Source organism: Oryzias latipes, chromosome 9 (genome assembly GCF_002234675.1).
Source record: "Oryzias latipes chromosome 9, ASM223467v1".
Taxonomy (NCBI): domain Eukaryota; kingdom Metazoa; phylum Chordata; class Actinopteri; order Beloniformes; family Adrianichthyidae; genus Oryzias; species Oryzias latipes.
The window spans coordinates 11,804,217-11,818,125 of NC_019867.2; the positions used below are offsets into that span (position 1 = coordinate 11,804,217).

At 38.6% G+C, this 13,909-nt stretch overlaps 2 protein-coding genes across 2 annotated transcripts in view; one reads left to right on the top strand and one right to left on the bottom strand.

The window, feature by feature from the left end:
* Positions 1-660: 660 nt before the first annotated feature.
* LOC101168962 (guanine nucleotide-binding protein subunit alpha-14) lies at positions 661-11,761 on the top strand. The gene is made up of 7 exons (XM_011479091.3): positions 661-1,041; positions 8,054-8,238; positions 9,633-9,787; positions 10,043-10,171; positions 10,253-10,382; positions 10,459-10,612; positions 11,155-11,761. Exons 1-7 carry the CDS (start codon positions 921-923, stop codon positions 11,337-11,339), a joined length of 1,059 nt encoding a protein of 352 aa, XP_011477393.1. The 5' UTR covers positions 661-920; the 3' UTR covers positions 11,340-11,761.
* A 356-nt stretch (positions 11,762-12,117) lies between these two features.
* Positions 12,118-13,909, bottom strand: part of vps13a (vacuolar protein sorting 13 homolog A) — a 43,318-nt gene continuing 41,526 nt past the window's right edge. The window contains exons 72-75 of the mRNA XM_023958409.1: positions 13,075-13,160; positions 12,863-12,986; positions 12,693-12,767; positions 12,118-12,613 (exon numbers count right to left, since the gene is read on the bottom strand). Of these exons, the coding sequence (XP_023814177.1) occupies positions 12,563-12,613; positions 12,693-12,767; positions 12,863-12,986; positions 13,075-13,160 (336 nt within the window). The 3' untranslated portion in view covers positions 12,118-12,562. The remainder of the gene's footprint in view (positions 12,614-12,692; positions 12,768-12,862; positions 12,987-13,074; positions 13,161-13,909) is intronic.

Below are 13,909 nucleotides of genomic sequence, written 5' to 3' on the forward strand. Positions count from 1 at the left end.
CATTTAAACTGTTTTCTTATTATAAAGTACATCGAGAGCTCAGTTTTATAAAAAAAAAACCTTTTGATCCATTAACTTGTTTTTCTTGTTTGTTTTATTAACTACTTTCCTGATGTTTTTTTTTTCCATTTCACAAAGAATCCAAACTTTTTGAGGATCATTTGTTTTTTTTTTAAATTCACTGATCTTCATCTTTGTCTTCATTTTTTTTAGCGCCCACACATGCAAACAAACATGGAAAGTGTTGTCTCATTTCTGCCCGCGCTCATGATGATGGTCTTGTACCAGAAAGACCCCGCTCTTATCTTCCGGAAAAAGTCGCTCCTGAAGCGCAAAAGACGCGTCTGGCGCATTTCCTCATTGGCCGGCATGCCCCCTAGCGGCTGTTTGAGGTATTGATATAAAAAAAGCGTCTCCGGACCTTCACTTAAATGACTCCACAGGATTGTGAAGTTTTCCACCTCACGACAAACGCCTTTTTGCGCTTTTATCTTCACACCTAACAGGAATACCTGTTGTATTTTTACCCTCATCAGCCCTTACAGGTGTAGGTGAGCGACGTTCAGGCTGAAGAGCTCGACTTTCCTTTTTATCCACAGCTATTTGCAGCCATCGCCACGCCCTCTCATTGTTCAGGGAAATGTTCGGCAAGTGTCTCTGAGGTTCACACGAACTTCCCCTTATTGCCCCGAAGGGTCATAAAGAGATCTGTCACAGAGGGAGCCAGTGGGGGGCAACTTTTTCCAGTTTTGGGAACTTCAAAAAAGAGAACGCATCTCTATTGAAGATGCTGAAACTTTGAACCTTTTTCCCCCTCTTCTTTTTTTCTCTCCCCCAAAGACTGCCAACGTTTTTCTTTTGAGCAGCAGACTTTGAGAATCATTTTGTCTTTTTTGGAGGGAGTCAGGTCGGTGTGTGCGATGGCGGGATGCTGCGTGTCCGCGGAGGACAGGGAGACCAAGAGGATCAACGACGCCATCGAGGAGCAGCTGCGCAGAGACAAGAAGGACTCCCGCAGGGAGCTGAAGCTGCTGCTGTTGGGTGAGCATCACTGCGCGGTGGGGGGAATTCACCCGCTGACCCGTCGAGAAGGAAGCCAATTCTGCTTTAAAAAAAGTCGCAAGAATGTTCTTTACACGAGGCTTTCTAGTCGCATCTTTTTGAGGACTGACAGTTTTCATTGGTGACTGCTTCCTGACCACACCTGAACACAGGTTTGGCCGGTGGGATTCAGCACATTTTAAAACATATTTACAGAATAGATACACTGACATCACTTCATAAGGAGAGTCATTGTTTTGATAAAAGGTTTTCTTTTATAGTTTGAGGATTTGGTTTCAAATCGTTTGATGGTGTTTTTTCTTGTTTTAGGCACTTTTTACTGCAACAAGGTTGTGTAGTTGTGGTAGGTTGTGTACTCATACATTTGGAGGAAAATCATTCCTTTACTTGTTCAGAAATTTGAGGACAGGGAGGCAAAAAAAGTATTTGTCAGTCATTGATTCTGCATATTGTCTCAATTTAAAAAAAGAGGTCTGTATTGTTTATCATAAATACACTTAATTTGATAGAACGTAAAAAATAACCAAGAAAATCGCATTGTAGGATTTATTTTTTAGATTACTTTGACAAATATAACATTAAGGTCAAAAACGAAGGTTCACTGTGACACTTTGTAATATAATCTTGGTTGTCAATGACAGATGTCAAACATTTCCTGTAGGTCATCACCAGGTTTTTTACTGTCTTTTGGTCCATTCCACCATGCAGATCTTCTTGAGAGCTGTGATTGTTTTGGGGGCTGTCACTTGACAACACAGACTTTCAACTCCCTCCTCAGATTATTTTTGGGGTTGAGGTCCAGAGATTGGCTAGACAATTCCTGACCTCCTTTGTTATGCGGGTGATGTGTTTAGGATCATAGTCCTGCTGGAAAATCCAGCCATGTTTCATCCTCCAGGCTCTAAGTGACGGAAGGTTTTGGTCAAAAATCTCAGCATACATGGCCCCATTCTTCCTTTCCTTAGTTCCCCTTGAAAAACAGCCCCAAACCATGACCTTTCCTCTCTCATGCTTCACAGGGGATATGGTGTTCTTGCTGCAACCCAGCATTTTCGCCAACACCGGCAAGTGGCGTTTTCTACCAAGAATGTCCACATTTGGTCTCATCTGACCATGTGACATCCTCCCAATCCTCCTCTAGATCATCCAGTTGGTCATGGTGGAGAAGTTGCCGTCTGATTGTTTGACGGTGTGGAAAGGTGTCTTAGACAGATAACAGTTCAATTTAATACAGGTAACAAGTGGAGGACAGAAAAGCTGCTCAAAGAAGTAACAGATTTGTGAGGAATAGAATTCTAGTTTGGTTGTTGGAGCTAAAACGTATTTTCCATTATAAATTTATTAAAAATCAGACACTGTGATTTCACCTTTTTTTTACGTGCCATCTCTCGCAGTTGCGTTGTATCTATGAAGAACATTACAGACCTGTCTTATCTATTTAAGTGGAACGGCTTACAGAATCACTAACAAATCCTATTTTTGCCCCCCTTTTGTCAGGCCCTTTTTTACAAGTCCACATCATGCTTTAATTCTATTTATTTCTATTTTAACATTATAAGTATTCAATAAATTACTTTTAAATAACTTGTGGAAAAGCAATAGGGCTGTTAAAAGAATAAATACAAATATAAAAGAATTGATACAACTGCAAGTTTCTGCATGTGAGATAAAAACCACCAAAAGGTAAACGTTCAAACCAAGTGGCATTGACAATATTTATAAAATGCCACATTCATTTTTTCTTTAAGTTTGTTTGTTTATTTTGTTTTCATTCATTTTTCATTAAATTAATCAGCCTGTTTCCGGTCAGGCTTCATAAATCCAAACCCTTATGTTTCACTCTTGAGGTCTTATAGGAGTGTCCTGTTTTGTTTTGTTTTAGACAAGTATCTGTCTGCCTTGTTGTTGGAAACCAACAAATATATTCCTTTTAAACTTCTTTTTTTTTTCAACAAATAGCATTTGTCTGAGACACAAAGTCCCCTTATAGTCTCTGCTCTCAACTTTTTTTCAAGTGGAACTAAAGAACTAAACTGGTTAAGGTTTTGTGTAGGTCTTGCAATTATTCTCTGTGATTTTACTTATATAAAAAACAATATAAATTCACATCACGTCCCATAAAAAATAAAAAGTTCTCCATTTTCAATTCAGAGTTTAAATTCTGCAGGCATTTAAGGAATGGAACTAAAGTAATCTATCAGTCAAGTAATCAGACATGTAGCTAACAATGTAAAGTAAGAGATTACTTAAAAATAACATGAACAGCTATTCTCATAAATTACAGTTTGGGAGTCACTTGCCCGACATTGTGAATTATCCGAGTGCGTAAAGGCGCTTTTACGCACGGTTGACATTTTTGTAGTAAATATGATGGGTGGGGGGGATAAAACATAAATGTACAGTAAATGTGTACAATAAAAAAAAAAGTCTTAACCCATAAGAACCCAGACCCATTTTTCTCAAAAATCAAATAAAGTCTATTTTACCAAGTGGACCACAGAATCCATTTCTGATATTTTTCTGTTACACTGATGTCACTATGTGTTCTTATGGGTTAAATCCAACCACTGACGAGATCAAACGCTATGTAGTCGCGAAAGGAGCCGCAACTCGAAGAACTCAGAGCCAGGAAGAACGAGGGGATGATGGTGACTCAGGGGGAAATGTGGAATGATCTGTCGCGGAGTCGCTGCTCTTTCCTGCTGAGGCAGCGTTAGCAGCAGCAGCAGCAGCAGCAGTGTGGGAGCGCAGTGTGGTGTATTTGAAAACCATAACTCGCTGCTCGTCGCGCGTCTCATGCAAACATCATGCAAATCCACGACGAGGCACATGTTTGCAGCCACTGTTCTCTTCCAAAGTTTTCCCTCAAAACACAACAGCAAGCCACAAGAGCTCAACGCACCTTCATTCATGGCCGATCCAGTTTAATCTGGGAGTGCTGTGGAATGGCATGGCGTTCAGTTCGAATGAGTGATCAGCTTTTTCTGCAGGGATGGAACAAATCTGTAAAAAAAAAAAAAATAATAAGGACAATATTATACGTTAGTGTTTAAAAAAAAGGAGGCAGGTGGGAGCCGAAACCAAAAATAGGGAAAAAAGATGAGTCAGACAGAGCAAAAAAAAAAAAAAACCCTGTGATTTTCCTAAAGCAGGTGACAGTTCACATTAAAAACTCCTTTATTTAAACTTCAAAACACTTATGTCCAACTGCACAGTACTCTAAAGGAAACAAATAGTCATATAAAAATGTAAAGTACAATTTTGTTAACAAATGAGACACTGTAATCTACAGATTATAGTCTCTGAACAGAATGACTGTCAGTGGATTTCATTACCCTGTCTGTGTGTGGCCCTGCTTAGACTGGTGACCCCCCCCCTCGCCCAACAGTAGCCCTCCAGCAATCCTGTGGCCCAAAAAGAGATCCAGTGGGTTCAGAAAATGGATGGGTGGATGGATTTCATTAAAGTAACCAGTCACAACTGATTTCAGCTCTTCATAAAGTAGACTAAAAGCAAACGCAAACCCATTTTTCACAAGCTAAAACTGAAGGAATGTCTTGCAAATCAAAATAATCTGGAAAAAAAATACTGAAATCATTTTGTTGAATTCATGCCAGAGTTAATGAAGATGTCAAACTACAGTAGATGATTTTTGAAAATATATCCGCTCTGTCCTAATTCAGGCAATAACTAAATAACAAATTTTTAATGTTTAGTTTCACTGTTAGTTTTAGTTTCCCTGTTAAAAATTAAAAAAAAGACGACAAGGTCCATAGGAAACAAAACAAGAGCTACACTCAAATATACAGAAATAATACATTTAAAATCTGATGACATCAGTTAAGATTCACAGGAAAAATAAAGATGATTTTTTTTTTGCGTTGATGAATATTTGGAACAATCTGTTTGTTAATCCCGTCTAATCCGTACATATCATTAAATATGGACTCCACTAAATCTAGCATCACCTTGAATGGAAAAATTGTATTTGAGTATTTTTGGTATTTTTTTTTATATAATTGGAAATAGGGTCAAGCATAAAGGGGTTGCAGGGACCTTTCTTCTTTTTTTGTGCAAAGTCCCACAATCGACTGTGCGTCTATTTTTCTCTGTAGCATAAAAGCTGCATTTGTTCACTTGGATGCTGCATAATCATGGCTGGATGATCACCTGTGGAGGAAGTCAGCACAGGTGACAGAGTGTGGATTTGGGGTCAAAATCCCTACATGTTTGGATATTCTGCCCCCCACAGAAAGAATGTAAGGGTCAGGAGGGCCGGGCTCTGCCCCCAGAGATGTGCCCCACATAGGACACTTCAGAACTGTCCAGTAAAAAAGAAAAAGAAACCTAGCAAATGGAAGGGCAGTATTTTACAATGATGCAAATTGAGTCAAAATTGAAACTGGAATTTTTTCCTGATTTGAATGGTAAGTGTGACCTACATCTACCTGGACTTTCGAGTATTTTTTCATTTTTTATTGGCAATAAAACTGTACAAAGATCCAGTTTAAAGTAACATACTGCTTTTGCTGTAGAGTACAACTTTCAGACATCCTCAACTTGGTCTGACATCTTTACATTGAACATTTGTGTGTAAGAAAATCCTTTTTTTAAAGATATTTCTTGGTGTTACATAATGCAGTGTGGCTCTTTGAATAACTGTCAGTAAAAATACAGTTTCAAACAGTAAACTGACCTCCATCCATGTTGAAAAACAGACGTTTTCTGTGTGAAACATACAAGAAACAGAGGATGTGGACAATTATAAAAACGATTTTCATTATTCTAAATTTTGATCATTTTTTGGGCAACACAAAATATTTCAGCTCTGTTAAATACAAAGATCTCCACAGATAAACGTTACCACTACAAATGTTTGTTCACACTAATAAGTAGTCAGATGGATCTGATCAACAGAAACTGAGCAATTTTAGTTAATTCTGCTTCTAAAATAATTCAAACTAATCCGTTATTTGGCTCCTAAACATAGAAAATGCACTAAATGCTGACATACATACAAATAAATTTAAGAGTAGCAAAATAGGAACACATTTAAAAACAATTCAATTTTAATGTGAAAAAAAGCAAGCTTGTGAAAGTTCAGCTACATTTATTTGAATTTTGCTCTGTTTTACTGCTTCCTCTGTTTTGACTTCTTCATCAAATCCTTATTTTTGATTGTAATGCACTGAAAGTGGGAGGTTTGCAAACAAGTTAAGTTAGTACTAAACAATAACTTTAATGACTGATGTCACTAAATTTCTCTTCTGCTTATATTTGCATCAATGTGTTCTTTGATTTTAGGTATTTTTTGACTCCTTAAATACTGAGGCAGCATCTTTTCAGGAATTTCTTATTTTGTAAAACAAACCTTTTTTGTTGACCTGCATTGCTGCAGCCACACATGAATCCACAAGTCACCTTAAAAAGACGGAGCACAGCCTATGTGGCACATCTGTTGAATCTGTGTAAAATATCAACAGAAGCGTTCATGTCTGTGATACAAAGACATTTTTCTGAAACCACGAAGTGCAGACGCAGGTCTGTTTTTAAAAAGTGCTTCTGTACTAAACGTCCTTTCTTGTCCCTCAACAGTCTAGCAAACTGTCAACCTCACCTTCACCCAACAGTAGCTGGGATAAGGAAAACGGATGGATGGACTTTCTTCAGATTATTATTATTGAATATAATACAGATGATTTCCTTAATTATAGCTGCAGGGATGACAGACAGCACATTTCCACATCGGTCTGCCATTATCCTCAATATTTCATTGTCTAAATAAAAATTAAAAGATGTAATTGTTGCTTTTTTTTTTTTGAAAAATGGTCCCTCTGTTTTTGGACAATCTCATCAACACTGAAGTGAGCAGGGGGAGCTGATCTCATCCAAAGCAAAACCAAAATCTGACTCAGCAGAGATGCAGATCGGGATTTGCCTTTGCTCTCAAGTCAGCCGGGTTTCTTACACAACCCCGACCATCATCTCCAAGAAACTTGACTTGTAAACAAGGTACATTCAAATGCCGGCGATTTGTGTAAACTTTGTTTGCTAAGATGTAAAGATGCTAGTTTTCATGACGCCATGCAAAACAGTCTCGACAGCAGAAAATGCTGTCGGACAGTCCAGTCTGGACGCTGATGAAACCCAAGAGGCAGGGATGCAAATGCACGCCAGAAATCCCACACTTGGACTGCAGCTCACTGTACAGCCGACCCACCTAATGTGACATGCTTGCATACATATTTGTTTAAGAGATTTGTGGTGTAGATGAAGAAGAACCTGTGATGTCTGGGTATTTGTCCCTTTGTGTGGTTAAATAAAGTTAGATTGACTCATGGACTCTTCTCGTGTGGGCCAAACAAAAACCCACCTGTCGGGATGAAATGTACACACATTTTGTCAAAAAGAGGACACAATTACACCCATAAAAGCCTCCAAATATAATTGAGTGGTAAAGTTAAACTACAAAAGATAATTCTTGTCTCTCCTCTGCATTTTTTTTCATAGAAATCTCAACTTTGCAAATGAAAGAGATTTACCGGAGATTACTTGGCCACCGTATGCGACTAAGACATAAACTTTTGCTTTTCATTTCAGTGAAATTCAGTTGTATTTATATAGCCCAATATTACAACAAGAGTCATCTCAGTGGGCGTCATCATAATTATAAAAAACATGAAGTCATACAATTCAATTTTCATTGATGTGATTTACTGTGCAGACTGTAAAAATCTGTTTTCAGACTCATGTTAGTGACTAACTTACAAGTCAATTTCAGTTTTTCTTGTTTTTGCCCTGACAGACTGTAGTTTGCTGTTTTAATCAATGCTGCCTAACAAAGACGAAAGGTAGGAACGCTGCGGAAGCTCTGCAATTCTGTCAGCTGCACTTCTAACCCATTTAAACTTTAATTCAATACTATGATAACAAAAAAAGAGAAAGAATGAACTCAAGCAGCTCCAACAGCGTTCTGCTCCCTGTCTTACAGGCACTGGTGAGAGTGGAAAGAGCACCTTCATCAAACAGATGAGGATCATCCATGGAGGGGGATACTCGGATGAGGACAAGAAGAGCTACGCTAAACTAGTCTACCAGAACATCTACACCTCAATGCAGGCCATGATCCGAGCCATGGGGGCGCTGAATATATCATTCGCTGATCCACAGAACCAGGTAGAGTGCGTCTCTGTGCATCGAAATGTGGCTAAAGCACAAAGAGAAATCCGGTTTAAAAAAAAATATGTATGATTGTTATATTGTTTATTAAGGGAGAATTTGTTCTGATAATTATTTAAACCGACAACAAAAGCAGTCAGGGGTTTCTGATGGTTGTTTTTGGATATCTGAACAATTTTGACCCACTATTTGACTTCAGTCATATTTTTTTTGTTTTTTAAATGCCCACTCTAAAATCAGTCAGGTTTTTGGTGTTTTTAACAGGTTCTTGTGGCATTTTATCTCATGATGGAGAACATATATACAGAAAATTAAGCTCAAAATACCATTTCTGAGTATTTTCTTTATTAACACTGCTGTTAATCAGGAGCACCCAAAAACATGCTGCTGGAAAAGGTTTGTAGTTGTGACATAGAAGCTACAATCGTGAGGCCACGAGCTGCCTGCTCCGCTCCATTCTGATGCATCCACTTGCAGACAAATAGATCCATGTACGTCTTTGTTTTCCTCGTCTAAGCTGGCCTCTGGCTCAAAGCTGTATGGCTGAATAGCTCCAATATTGCTCACCCTTTTTGTTGCACCCATAATGTTAGCCTGGGGGTTGTGAGGGGCTGTGAGGTGAGCTAGCGGGTGAGCACATAAACAGATGAATGATGGGAGGTAAGGATAAGCCAACAGTTCTGCCCAGAACTCTGAGGTGGATTTTTAACATACTGCTGCCGACCTGCCGAACTAAGAAAACAAAACAGGTTTGTTGGTTTTGGCAAAACGGCATAATCATGATTGAAAGACCTCTGGAAACACTTTAAAAATAGATCAAAAGATAATCAAAGTGGGTTTTCAAGCAATGTTCCTGCTTTCCAATCAGGATTAAGTTCCCACAATAAAGTCAGTCCAAAACAGATTATTTTGTCTTTCTGACTTTCTTGTAAAAACCAGACTTAATGTTTCCATCGGTTATGGCAAAGCAGCCCCATACCATTACACAACCACCACTGTGTTTGTTGCCTAAATGTTTTTTTTGTGTTTTAAATCTGAATTTAAAATGTGGAGATGTAAGAAAAAAAGCCTTTGGGCTCTTCTTGTTCAATTGTATCTTTTGCTTGTTTTTCTCTAAATCCTTATTTTAGTGAGGCCTGCGTTTGCTAAGATGTTTAGAATTTTCAGTAGTTTTCAGATCTTGCAGTCATTTAGCCACCACTGTTCCATGTTTTCTCCACTAAAAGACCACGATTAACTGCAGCTCTCTGGGAGTCCCAAAACTTTAAGAAGCAATTTGGAATCTCCCCAAAGTGACACGTGTGGATGAATTTATGGTTTACTTTACTTTATTTCACTTGAGACTGAACCAAGTTATCCAATTATTTTTTTATGCCATACTATGTCAACAGAACCATGCAAACGCAGTTCTGGAGGTGGAAGTGGACAAAGTGGAGGAATTTAATCAGGACCTGGTGGCGGGAATCCGAAGTCTGTGGAATGATGGTGGAATTCAGGAATGCTACGACAGGCGTAGAGAGTACCAGCTGTCTGACTCCACCAAATAGTGAGGAAAAAAACTTACACACAGCCTTTGCACCAACTCTTGACATGCAAATGTTTTGTCATTCAGCTTCTGTCCTATCCTACACAGGCAGTTGAGTCTCACTGTGAGCAGGTTTCGCTGAAACTTGCCTTGAAAGATGCTACATTTCGCTTCACAGTTTATCTAATGAGCACTGGATTTATAATTAGATGCATCCTTTATGGTTGCTAAAACCCCACAGAAACCTTATGATCCTGTTTCTGCCCTTGCTTCCAGCTATCTCTCAGATCTGGACCGGATCTCAAAGCCGTCGTACTTACCCGATCTTCAGGACATCCTCAGAGTTCGAGTGCCAACCACAGGGATCATCGAGTACCCCTTTGACATGGAGAACGTCATTTTCAGGTGGGACACAGCGCGCACAGCTGTAACCAACACGTTACATAGAAACCATGCCCATCACTGTGTCATCTGTTTCGTTGCCAGGATGGTGGATGTGGGAGGTCAGAGGTCAGAAAGAAGGAAGTGGATTCACTGCTTTGAGAACGTCACCTCCATCATCTTTCTGGTGGCTCTCAGCGAGTACGACCAGGTTCTAGCAGAGTGTGACAATGAGGTGAGAGTCCTGCTCCAAATCAAGTGATGCTCTTAGATTTTTTGATCTCATCATCTCTTTATTCTACTGGTTCCAGAACCGAATGGAGGAGAGCAAAGCTCTCTTCAAAACGATCATCACATACCCCTGGTTTGAGAAGTCCTCTGTTATACTTTTCCTTAACAAGACCGACATCCTCAAAGAGAAGATCATGCATTCTCACCTTTCTACATACTTTCCTGGATTTACAGGTGAGTTTGGCCCAAACGAATCATGAAGAAAGCAGGTGTTTGTGGTGTCGGACACCAGAGCTCCCTCTAGTGGAGACACAGCTGTTTTGCATCACCTTTTCCTATTCAGTCATGAAATCCCCCAAAACGATAGGAACGAATTCAGCTTCCAGGCAGTTGAGTATTTCCGCCTTAAGCAAAAGTATGCAGACATACTGAGAACAGCAGACATACTGAGAACAGCACACATGTTCTTCATTGCTTAACATGTCATGATTTCTAACTGGTTAGGACCAGCACAAAAACTGGAGAATTAGGCTTATGTGAAAGTGAAACAAGCTTTTTTAAATTACTATTTTACTATACAATTGCATTTTTTTTCTAAGACAAAACATTTTTTCTTTAGACACTTCAACTTTTTTATTAAACTAAGATTATTCATATTTCCCATTTAATTGTGTATATAAGGTCATTTTAAGTTCTTCATTTCCTTTTGGCAGCAGTATAGAACTGGTCTTTTTCTTTTTTCTCAGTTCAATAAAGGTATTAATTCTGAATTACAGGACCCAAGCAGGATCCATCAGCAGCTCAAGATTTCATCCTCAAAATGTACCAAGAACAAAACCCCAGCAAGAAGCTGTACCCTCACTTCACCTGCGCCACCGACACTGAAAACATCCGCTTCGTCTTTGTGGCAGTCAAAGACACCATCCTCACAGCCAACCTCAAGGACTTCAACCTGGTGTAAAAGACGGCGGCAAGACCAACACATCCTACAGAATTCCTAGACTTGACCTAATGCCACAAACTGTGCAGGTCCAAATATGAATTCATGACAAAGCAGATGCAGCAATTCAAAATACAGAAAGAACCCGTGTGTGGAGTTAATGTAAACGTGATATTCATCTTTAGAAATGTGTGCTGTGATACTTCAGAGAAGTAGAAAGTATGTGACATGTGTAAATTACTTTAAAAAATACAGTTGGTTGAGGTAACATTTGACCGAAATAACGTTTCCTTTTAGGCCTCATTAGTTTGTTTTTGTGTTCAATAAAATCCAAACTTTCCCCTCATGTACATGTACATACTCTAGTATTCTCAGTAGTGTTTATTTTATGCACAAATTCTATTATTTCTGGTACTATTCAATAAACAAAGCTAGTGAACTAAGAAGACAATGATGTGTTTGTTTTCTGGAGGAAAAAAATACAGGAGTTGAAACCTTTTATTCTCAACAGCATGGACATAAAAAAAAGTAAACCTTTAATCACTACATTAGAGAACAATTGTTGTTAAATTAAATCAATAAAATGGTTAGAGTTGCATATGAAGCATAAAAACATTACGAATGTGTGATGCGACAATGGATCATCTTAGAAAAACATACAGCAGTTTGATATGTATACATTCAGTGAAAATAAAAAAAGTATGAATGTAAATCTGTTTATTGCTCAGACTAATGTCAAAATGGGGCAAAAAATAGAAGAACCCCCCCCCCCCCCCCCCCAAAAAAAAAGCACACTTTGAACAGTTATAATTGCATTTATTTAAATGTGTCCCTTATAGACAATCCAGTCAAATATAAGGTTTGGCGTTTAATGTGCTACAGTTGTAGTTAGTTGGGCCTCAGTCTTCCTCTATGAGCTAATAAACCGATAAAGATGATAATTTAATGACAGAATTAGTTTATTTCTTTATAATTACCAACACATTAAACATATTTGTGCAAAACGTACAAGTGCCATGAAAGAAAGTTTCGTTCAAGTGCTCCTAATTTTATGAAACTTTTTTAGCACTTTTTCTTAAAATGCACACAATCGTCCCCATCTTTTACAAAAAGTAAACATGCAGCATATTTTGTGGACTGATCATACATGGAGGTAAATATAGGGGAGGCATGCAGTAAAGAGCAAAGGCACTGGAGCGCACACATCAGGTGCATGTAAAGCATTTTTCCTTCTTCTCCAGGAGTCAGTATTTGGATAAACTGTCTCTGGCATCCTTTAATTTCTCAAGAACCCACTGAAAATAAACAGATTAGTTTAAATTAAGGAATGTATTGTGACAACAAGGCAAGGAGAGTCTTTTAGAGTTAACTTACGTTTGCAACCTCAGGAGTTCTGAAGTTTATGATTTTTCCAAATTCTTTAGCATGAAAAACAGATTTGACTCTTTCCTGCAGTAAAGAAAAGTTTAGTTTTGACAAAAACATTTGAAACGACCCAATATTTCTTATTAAGGTATTTCTTATTTAGCTAATAGTGACTGTACCTTGGCCTCGATGCGAAGCCGCCGTCCCCCGTCGATCCTTGGGTCCATCGTGAATTCCTCAAAAAGGTACTGCCACTCACAGGTCAGCTGACCAAACGTGCCTCTGGTCACAAAAAAGATTCCCCTGAAAAGCAGAGTAAATAAAGTTAATGGAGATGCAAGTAAATGTATGAGGACAAAACACCGGACGCTGCATGTTTGTGGCGACTCACCTCTTGGTGATCATGAGAAAGTCAGACTCATTGATGTTAGCGTGAGCAAAGTATCTGTATTTCGCAAAGCGTCCATTCTCAATTTTCTGGAAGAAGAAAGTCGTTGACAGAACATCAAAGAGGAATTTTAGAGAGAAAAAAGGAAAACTAGAACCAAAAATCTTCCAATTAAAAATATGACACATGAGCTAACGAGGTCCTGCTTCCACGATGAGGAAAGGTGGGATGAAACAGAATGGCAGAAGATGTTTTTAATGTAAAAACTTTATTGGAAACAAAATGGCAGTGATGAGCATTTGATGAATACAAATGGGACAAACAATATATATGATTGAAAGAAAATGGAAAAAGAGGACAAAAAAACAGAAAACATGAACGAGGTACTTCAAAGACAAAACTCTAGACTCCTGAATTTCCTAAAGCACTTTCCTGGCTTTCTCCTTAATCATTTTAAAAATAAAAGAGGCACAAAAATTCTAACATGAGCCATGAGACAAAGGACTAACTGCTCTACTCTACATCACTTCTAGCTGCTTTACTCATCATCCTCATCATCTGAGCCAGCTCTACTCCATTCACTGTAAGCCAATGGCCACTGTGGAGATGACAAGAAAGAAGAGTGAAGGTCAGCGCAGAGAAAACTCCAGCGTGGTTCCACTGAACTGATCATTTCAACCAGCTTACTTTTGGTTTCAACTTTTCAGCGGGAGCTTTCAAAGCTTTAAACACACTGATGGTCACTTAAAGCTTTTAAAGGTAACGTCCAATCACTTGACCAAAAAAAAAGAGGCTTTTTTTATTTTGAAAGTGTAAATAGCAGGACATATAAAAGGAC

What these genes read in the sequence shown, in the direction of transcription:
- LOC101168962 (XM_011479091.3), top strand. Translation starts at nt 921, where the DNA reads ATGGCGGGATGCTGCGTGTCCGCGGAGGACAGGGAGACCAAGAGGATC. An exon ending in ATGGAGAACGTCATTTTCAG is followed by an intron (nt 10,172 to 10,252) that starts GTGGGACACAGC and finishes TTTCGTTGCCAG; the next exon opens with GATGGTGGATGTGGGAGGTC. An exon ending in TAGCAGAGTGTGACAATGAG is followed by an intron (nt 10,383 to 10,458) that starts GTGAGAGTCCTG and finishes TACTGGTTCCAG; the next exon opens with AACCGAATGGAGGAGAGCAA.